Source organism: Opisthorchis viverrini (assembly GCF_000715545.1).
Source record: "Opisthorchis viverrini unplaced genomic scaffold scaffold475, whole genome shotgun sequence".
Classification (NCBI taxonomy): Eukaryota; Metazoa; Platyhelminthes; class Trematoda; order Opisthorchiida; family Opisthorchiidae; genus Opisthorchis; species Opisthorchis viverrini.
In genome coordinates, this window is record NW_008752158.1 from 229,015 (window position 1) to 238,976 (window position 9,962).

Here is a 9,962-nt window from a genome sequence, read left to right on the forward strand (position 1 = left end):
GCCATGAAAATGGTTACCGGCCTCAAAGCATTGGGCTATGAACGCTTCTCATGGTGCTTTACCTACTCATCCTGTGATGTCATGGCGTACGTTGATACTAAATAATTATTAAGCTCTGTTTGCAGAATGTTTTTCAGCAGGATTTTCACCACTGACTCAGCAAGCACACAGCTCAGAATGCACACTTTTATCAGGCAGAATTTTCCCCTCATTTCTTGCAGTTGGTGTGTGGGACGACCTTCTCCCGACAGTTGTCCACGCTGCATCTGGAACCCAGTTCAAAGCACCATTAGACGCTTTATATGCGAGCCCCGGTGCTGGTTAGCTTGTTGTCCAGCGCTGAGAATTTCAATGGCATTGGAACACCCTTTTTCCGCATATGCTTTTCAGGTGAGCGGCAGTCGCTGAAGGGCAAGAACAAAACCGAACCGTGAAACTTGATCGAAACCCTCGATTTTGTGTCTCGGAATTAAAACCATTTTGTTTAAGCATATCAACAGAGCCACTATCACCGTAGTAACGTGATGGCACGAGCTGGAATTGTAAAATATCTTCGTTTTGCTGATTGCAACATTGTTACAAGATCTGAAAAATTTCGGAATTCAGCATTCCATAAATTTAGGTGTCAGAATTTGATAGGTATGCTATGCATTATTAGAATTTTTCAATAGTTTCACTCATGTAGGCACAAGTGAATAAAGAGCAGTGCTACACCCTTTTTTCACTTGTGCCTTTCAAGTGAACGACAATTACTGTGCCGACAAGAACAAAGCTGACCCCGGAAACTTGGGCAAAAGCCTTGATCCTGTGCATCAATGCGTGAATCCGTTAACTGTGTAAGGTCCAGGGAATTACATTTAAAAGAACATGGCACCTCAGGAAGGACGGAGTGCAAATGGGAAAAACGTTGTTGCAGCGCTCGCAAACCAACTAAAGCTAAACTTGCTACTGAAATCCTACTTTGGATTTCATGAACTCACAGGTCACAGGAATTAAAAATCAAATAATTATGGTATTGATAATAATCTACAATAATGTAGACACATCACCGTTGGAGCACTGTTTCGTCCCCAATCAAATCGATCTTCATAAATGATATCATTACAGAGTTTATCTGTCAGCCAAACGGTGAATACATCCGAAAGATATATATGTATATCTACAGATTTCTCGGGTATGAAAATACGGGCGCAATTTTCCATGGGAGAAATCGATTGACTTAACCTGTAGTGGTTAACGGCCCTATGGAGTCTTTAGTAAACGGAACAAATTACTGATGTAAGCCAGATACAAAGTCACAAGGAGAAAAATCCAAGTAAATCTTGACTCACAGTTCAAAATAGGAGATTCCGTAGTTCCGTATTCCGTTGAACCACCACACCAAGAATAGTTCTGTCTTCCTGGTATTCCAGATCTCCGGTGATCGAAATATTAATCAACAAGTGTGAATATGTTAGTCCGGTGCTTGTAGCTGAAATGTTTGTTCACGTTTACTGTTAGCAGCGGTCAAATATAGCCAACCGGTGGTCACAACAACAGTCACTCAGCAAAAGTCTCAAAGTCACGTTGGAGCCAACGAGCGGGCGGTAGCGGTTTTTTCCCAGTAAAACAAGCTTTTGTAGAGCGATGTGACTGATAATGATGGGAAAAAGATGATACTGAGCATGAAAAAGAGCAGTTTACCAGTGCTACAAACCTTTCGCACACTACCGGAGCAAGTAAAATGGAAGAAGTCATTCATTGTGGTATCCATCATCATACCGAAGAACCTCCCAACAGTCTATAGATATGTCGAGGTGTCACTTTCAGGTTCGAATAACTCCATCAAGGGCATGCTGTCACGAACGTTCCAACTTTTTAACTGCGTCCTCTAGTTTCATCACCGAAGATTGTGTCACTCAAGTGTTCACCCTCTACTAAAGTTCCTTCCTCATGGTTAATGCAGACAACTTGCTCATTTGTACAGGTGAGGCTAATACCCCTGATAACACATAAGTTTGGCTACAAACAAAAAGGATCGGCCAGTGACGCAGTTTTCTTCTTGCTCATCATGTTCGAGAGCCCTGAATTGTGGAAGCAGCAAAGTTTGTAATCATTTCATGATTTCTGATCTGCTTTCCGATCGGCTGCTGTGTTCTGATCCTTCAGGGCTTCTTGCAAATATGCATAAACCCACGGCACCTCTATTATTTTCCTGACTAGTTCACTGGGAGCGAGCGGTTATATTTATATAAGAGACAGAAGGAAACACAGCTCCAAGCTAGCGTAACATGGCTTTTCCATATTTTCCTGTTTATATACTTTGTATTCTGAAGTACGTGGTATCTGATATTCCACCAACAGGGACGAAAAAAATGATTTCCCACCTAGTCTTAAATAAAACGGCCTGATGAGATTGAGTCTGGCAGCTTTTTTACCCAGCTGCTTACTCCAGGCTGTTCCATTCCACCCACCTCTGGTGACAAAACCCTTTGCAGATTCCAAATTCAGCCAACTTTGTCGAGGTTGTTACACTAATACTCGGTCGCCATAACACAACATACATTCTAAACTTTCCAAGCAATTAATAGTTATTTCTTCCAAAAGCAAGTTGTGCCCTGTAAATGCATTGGAACTAAGATACCGGACCAGGTTTTAAATAAACTGAACGAGTTGATACCCACAACAGAATGTAGTCCATATAAGAAAGATCTCCGGAAATTATGTGAAGGCTTTGTAAGCATATTAGAAGGGACCAAGAAAAAGCCGGGACATATTGTTGCGCACTTACTTGAGGCGGGATTCTTCATATTACAAGTTGACAAGCTGTTGAGTGAAAATTTGCTTCCATAATGATTTCCACCGTTGGTGCTTGGGATTCTGTGCCGATTATATGTGGGCTTCAAAGTTTATGGTGTTTTGGCTGCAGTAAGGAGCAGTCGGCAGTTACGATTTCTCACGACACAGTTTCATCCGTTTTATCGCAAGCGTCGCGACTCGAGAAAAGTCCTTCTTTACTGGGTTTCATTTTACTCCACAGTCACAGAATTTGGCTAGCTCCACGGTTATCAAACTTTCTAGCAAGGAAACACAAGCGCTCCCACAAACGTCGCGCTCAAGGGTTCAGTTTTAATTCTCTAACTGTTCTTGTATTGGATGAGCGCAAACTACTGGATGTGCTTGAACAAAACACCATCGCAAATCATTCTCCATTACAGAGTGTTTGATCATAGCATCATCATGTCAGCTGCAATAACCGCGTACTCGTCGTACAGTGGATGTAGCTGCCGAAGTTTCGTCCATCGATTATTTGGGGGGGGGAGGTAGCTGTGCACTGAGGGCGGGAGATGATAAATTAGTGCATAAATTCGGTACTGTCAGTGAGCTCTTAAGTGAGAGAGGGGTTGGAAATGGAGCTATGTATTGAAGGCAATAGCTTGGACGCATGACTGCCATTGCGGGCGCCATTAGACCATGCCTGACAATGTCCCTAGCCATTTATGTGGCCCATCTCGGGGTCCCCATCCAGGAAGATGGCAGTGACCAGCGCAGCTGAGTTTGCTGGTATTGACTTTCGTACTTCGCTGCCAAGTCATTGTTTGACCGCCTCTGGCTCTCTTTCACTCTGCACGTGTTTGTGCAAAAAGAGACCTTCGATGAAGTCGGTCGACTGGCATACGCAGCACGTGGTGAAGCTAGCGCAACCGATGCAGTGTGATCAGTTCACCTATCGAGGTGAAAGAGGACAGTTATGTCGGACACCACTTGATGTGGTGAACTCAAGAGAGAGCTTTCCATGGACCTTTACATGGCCGAGTGAGTTGGCGTATAGAGCCTTAATGAGGGTCAAGAATTTATGGGGGACACCTTTGCTCTACAGACACTGCCATAGTGCTTGGCGGTCCACAGAGTCAAAGGCACCTTTCAAATCAAGGAACACAACTATTATTGGTTGCTGAAAGCAGTGTCGTTGTTCCAGAATCTGTCGGAGGGTAAAGATATGATCGATGCAACCTATTGTAGGAAGGAACCCAGCTTTGTTTTCACGGACCGGCCTCTCTCTCTCTATGCAGTCAGCCTCCGAAGGATAAGGCCAGATAGCACCTTTGATGCCACAGCTAACAGGCTGATCCCATGGTGGTTTTCACAACATACATCGATTTTAAGAGAGTACACGTTTTCAGAACATTGCCTGTTTGCCAATTTGACATAAAGTGCAGACGTTAAAAGCTCCTATATAGAAAGGTGTCATCTTGTTTGATATTTATAGGCCCCGAGGAGCATAAGGCTCTTCAGTCAGATGGCTGGGAGTCAAATGGCCCAGCGACGTTTGCTTGTGCAGTGGGAAGGGATTGGGTAGTGACAGCGCTGGGGGCTGAACTGCGCGGGCAAATGATACTACCCGGTTGCCCAAGCCGAGGAAGGGGCTTGGTTGAGGCACCCCACCTTGAGCCTTTGACTCAGAAGTCTGATCCAAAAGGCAGTGGATGCATGTAGGGTTTTGTTCGGGGACCATGGCTCTAGCCTCTGACTCAAAAGTCTGACCCACAAGGCAGTGGGAGAATATCGGATTTTCTTTGGGGAGCCCGCCCTGAGCCGACGACTCAACAGTCTGACCTGCTCTGCTGCAGGGGAATGACCTAACCTGAGGACGCAGGGAATAAGTCGTTACCTTCTCATTCCTGATGAGGCTGCGCACAGCGGGTGCCTCTTGAGCAGCACCGGGCTCATTGGTTTTAAAAGTATTTCGAACGTATTGGATAATGCGCCGGCGGTCACGGTTAACCGCTGGGCGATCGGAGTGTGCAGTTTTTGGGGCCGACCTTTTCTAACCCGTCCTTCCCCGGTGGAAGATAGTATCGCCTTCTCCATAAATATGGACATGCTGGTCTCCTGGAGGAAACACCTTACTGCCTTCACGCTTCTGTCGCAGAGGACAGTACGACTTTACCCCCAGACCACTTTGTAGTACAATTACTCGTAGTACCGGGTCTCGCTGCTCTTGTTCTGACTGCTCCCCTTTGGCTTTCCTGGCATGGTTGCACCTTGTGGAACGAAGTTCCAGCCAGTGTAGCTCGCAGGATCATTGCAGCACCCAAGCCCGACCACCACGTCAAGTTTTAATTCGGGGTTTCATCATAGAAGATGTGATCACACTCCTCTTGTGTTGTGGCTTTAGACGTTTAGTTATATTTGAGTGTTTCAAATAATTTTGAGTATTGGATGGAATTTCTCAATGCTCTGATCCGCATGTTCTGCTTGTTTCATGGTCCATGGCTGAACTAGTGGACCACTACAATGGAGCAACAAAATGGCCACTGGATATATCTTATTGTCTACTAGGAGTAATTGACTTATGTGGCTCAAACTAAGCCTGAAGAAGAATAACAATTTGCAAGACGGTTCGTTGGAATATGATGAGCGTTAAGTCGCAATATCTTGCGTTCGTTTAACATCTCATTGAGAATTTATCATTTTCAAGGCAGGACAGAATTAAATCAGCCGTACTTTTAGAGTAATCTTTAAAAATAATAGTCTGATGATAAATCCCGTTCGGTGGCGAAGGGCGTTCATTAGGATATTTCTCCATAGGCAGTGAGCCAGCCGCTTGAGGTGCTAAAAGGCCGTAATTGTCTCGCAGAAGCATCCATTCTCGTGGAGTTTTGTTTTAGTGTTACTTGTTGTTTTGGTCAGCTACACAGTAGCCTATTGACATGTAACGAAACCTATGTAATTGGGTGGCCATGTTTGCTGCCAATAATCTGCCATGCATCCGAGAGAACAATTAAGCCACTGTGACACCAATGGTTGGATGAATGGTGAGTGAGTATGAAGGCGGTAAGAATATAATTGGAAAATATCAGGAAGGTCAGATTCCTGAAAGCGACTTCTGAACGCCCGGAACCTACTGCTCCACCAAAAACTCAACTGGAAAGCCGGCAAGCATGCAAGCCAATCAATCATTCAATCAATTCAGCAAGACCTGATGAGTGTTCTTGCGGCCACAGAAGCACGACCGAATGTGATAAGCGTCCAGGCTTTTCACAGAGGCACGATCGATGTTGATGGGTGATCACTAAGGCCTATCAGACAGCCTGGATCAATGTCAGAATGCCCCCTTTAAATAGCGTGGGGCCGTCGTAACTTTTGCTCTCGCACTCTTACTCACTCGCTTGTTCGGAATACAGCTGTTGTGTTCCCTTCTGTGAGTCTTTTCTCTCCGACACTAGGCACTGGAGCGGGTCAGCAGCAGACACCACAGATTGATGAATCAGCAGATATAACAGAAAACTTCTGCTCTCCAGTGAGGTGACACAGACGTTTGGTGAACATCAAACTACCCATTTGATTACAATATAGAAATCCGCTAGACCGCGAGGGTTGGTGAGCCAGAGGCCACTGGAAGAAACAAGAATATTATTTCGAATCATAAATATCAGTCATAACCCGGATTCCAGTCTCTGAGCCGGCCATCTAAACACTGAAATAGGTCCTTGTCGCTAATCCGCTCACTTCACAGTGCAGGTTTAACACCCCTCCTTCAAAGTTTATCCCGTTGCATCCACGCACGAGCTTCTCGAGAAAAATAAAGCAAATTTACTGACCTCAATTTTCGGCTCTGACTTTCTTAAAAAACCCCTGAACCCCCTAAGAACTATTGGATGAAATCCAATCAACTTTAACTCTCACCGCGGAAAGTAGAGTCTCTTCGCATCAGATACCACAGCTCTTTCAAGGATTAGTCTCGACCCCCAAATTTTCTAGATCTGCCCAACTATGCCGCCAAACAAAATCATTTAGACCAAACAGCCTATCGGTCCATCGTATACACCACACCTTTTACTACTTGAGTGATAAAAAACCTATCTGTCCAATGGAAGTGGTGAACCTGTTCACAGTCTCTGGCGTCGATGAAACTTGGTTTCGATGGACAAGTGCCCACCTCCTATGCCACCCGCAATTTCCACATAGTAACTTCTCCTTCTCCGCATAGCACTGCGAAGACTATGAATGCATTCAAAGATACCCCCAAATTGTTTATTAGTTCCAGCTTACTTAATCTCTCCAGATGCTCATGAACGCGAAACACTTTGTTACATCTCAGAAGCATGCATTTCGATGTCTATTTGACACACAGCACACAATCAACCCGCACGTATCTGTCAGGTTCTCTACCTCAGACCCATTTGCAAAGCTTGCCGCGCCAGGATGCGGTGCAACATCAATCTCCAAGCTCACAAAGTCCTAATAAATTCTCTAGATACGATTATCCCCTACTAACATTATTGCCGGTCCAAAACCCTGGAACCATCTAACGAGTCATCAAGGCCCTATTTATACCTTCGTTCTCAGAGGAAAACCAGACAAAACGCCTCCCAGTGTCTACTGAAGAATGAGACAGTCTTGTGTAAACCTTGCGTCAGTTCGTTCCAATTAAAACACTATATATAGCCAACAGACACCCCAGTACACTAACCATGAGTACCACGGGATTTTGTGATGCATGGAAAATCATAACACGTTCGAGTGGTTGGTTGAAGATGTTTTCAAGGTGCCCACTGTGTTCGCCAGAGAATAACTAAAGACCGTGCAAACACCACCACCGTATCCAAATGCATCCTGTTTCATTCTTTTTTCCTTCGTCACCATTCTATACACTAGGAAGCATGCTACAACTTTTCAGAGCAATAAGCATTGAGGCCAACCTAGTTACTGTCTCATTAGTCTCACTTGTATTCTCTGTATGATTAAGGAGATAATAAACTAAAAATGTCCCACTTTTTCATTTCTAACAATTTTCTACGGCCTTCGCCAAACGGGTCCCATCTGTTCTGATTCCTTCATTTCAAACGTAATCTAGTCCACTAAGATCAGCTAAACCGTAAATTGCGCAATTCTTGTTCTACTAAAGAATTAGATAAATTTCCACACAAAATTTCGTTGAATGGGTGAGAATCCTCTGATTATTTGAGTAGTCTTTTAGTGTGGCTAGCTGGTGCCAGTGAAATTTGGAGCAGCAACCAGAGTATTTGGTGCTCCGTTCTTTGTTCTACAGATCACCTATCTTTGCATATTACTTGAATTTATTCACTTCTCAACAGCTTTACTTTGAGTACTCACCACTTGTTTTATACACAGTGTTTCCAAATCTGGTCGCGCAATCTTAGCTCCACACGACTAGAAATTGATAACTGCTTCCGTTGATCCTCTTCCAATATGCTATTATTAGTTCCACAAAACTGTTCGTGTCTCATTTCCAGATAAAGTACTCCATACGTTTACGACCTCACCTTTCCCAAGTTGACAGGCCTTGAGACACCCCACTATTAGGACTTTGTGCGACAAATACGTTAGGATCTGTATCTACCTTCCATGTTACTATCATTGTTAGAAACAACCTGCGGAACACTGGTACTTCACTGATGTAAAACGATGTCAGTTTATTTGAATAATCAACACCAGTATCATGAAATCCATCGACAGTTTCTTTGGCTCACTACAGCATTGAAATTACTAACGTAAAGAAAACAGCAAACGTGAATGGGATAGGGTAACTAGTGAAAATGTGCCACAATCATTACGTATATACAAGTTCGGATATCCTTTCAGACAATTAGGTAGGAGGTGACAATAAAAACACCAATAAGATCGGTTGGCAAACCCAGCCAGGCTTGTCATTGCTGTCTTCCTGGATGGAGATCCCGAAACGGGCCATATCAATGGTTAGAGACAGTGTCAGACATGGCCAAGTCGCGCCCTCAATGGCGCTCATGCATCTGTAGTGGTTAACGGCCCTATGGAGTCTCTAGTGAACTGAACCAATTACTGGTGTAAGCCAGATACAAAGTCACAGAGAGAAAAATACAAGTAAATCTTGACTCACAGTTCAAAATAGGAGATTCCGTAGTTCCGTATTCCGTTGAACCACCACACAGAGAATAGTTCTATCTTCCTGGTATCCCAGATCTCCGGTGATCGAAATATTATTCCACAAGCGTGAATATATTAGTCCAGCGTTTGTAGCTGAAATGTTTGTTCACGTTTAGTATTGGCAGCGGTCAGATATAGCTAACCGGCGGTCACAACAACAGTCACTCAGCAGAAGTCTCAAAGTCACGTTGGAGCCAACGCGCGGCGGTAGCGGTTGTATTTCAGTAAAACAAACTTTTGTACAGCGATGTGACTGGTAATGATGGGAAAAAAGAAGATGATACTGAGCATGAAAAAGAGCAGTTTACAAGTGCTACAGAACTCCCCCCCTAGAGCGTCAAATGGGTGAGCAAGACGCTCGAAAAGGAAATGCGTCACGACAGTTAGTCTTTGAAACGAACAGGAAGTTTGCATTGTCGACCAGATCTTGTGAGTGATGGTGTGTGTGTGGTATTGGTGGTGGCACTGGTCGAAGGAGGGATCGTGTGACTGTTTGGTTGTGTAACGGAGGGGGTCGTAGTATGCTCATCATCAGAGGTTGGTCGAGTGTGCATGTAAGCAACTTTTAGTCGATCGATGCTAACAGTGTCTTTGCGGCCGTTACGATCAATGACAAAAGTTTTGTCTTTCCGAGAAATGACTCTGAAAGGCCCTTCGTATGGCGGTTGTAAGGGCTTTCTGACCGCATCGACGCGCACAAAAACATAGTCACATGTAGCAAGGTCTGGATGTACATGAGTAGGCTTGCGAGTTTGTCGAGTAGGTGAAGGACGGATATCACGCATGTATTGGCGAAGCCTGGAAGCGTAGGAATTAGGGTCCGTTTCACCAGTTGTTGCAGAGTCGACTATCATTTCACCTGGAAGACGTAAGGTAGTGCCGAAGACGAGTTCAGCGGTTGTGCAGCCCAAGTCTTCTTTAACAGTATTGCGTATACTGAGAAGAATGAGTGAGAGGCGTTCCGACCAGTGTGTGCTAGACGAGGCTATCAGCGATGCCTTAAGCTGTCGATGGAAGCGTTCGACCATGCCGTTGGCAGCCGGATGGTATGC

The 9,962-nt window shown here is 44.6% G+C and overlaps 1 protein-coding gene across 1 annotated transcript in view; it reads left to right on the forward strand.

Annotated features, from left to right (window-relative positions):
* Positions 1–351: 351 nt before the first annotated feature.
* T265_11431 (hypothetical protein) overlaps positions 352–9,962 on the forward strand; it is a gene marked incomplete at both ends in the record, with an annotated part of 50,079 nt that continues 40,468 nt past the window's right edge. The window contains one exon of the mRNA XM_009178086.1: positions 352–390. Within this exon, the coding sequence (XP_009176350.1) occupies positions 352–390 (39 nt within the window). The remainder of the gene's footprint in view (positions 391–9,962) is intronic.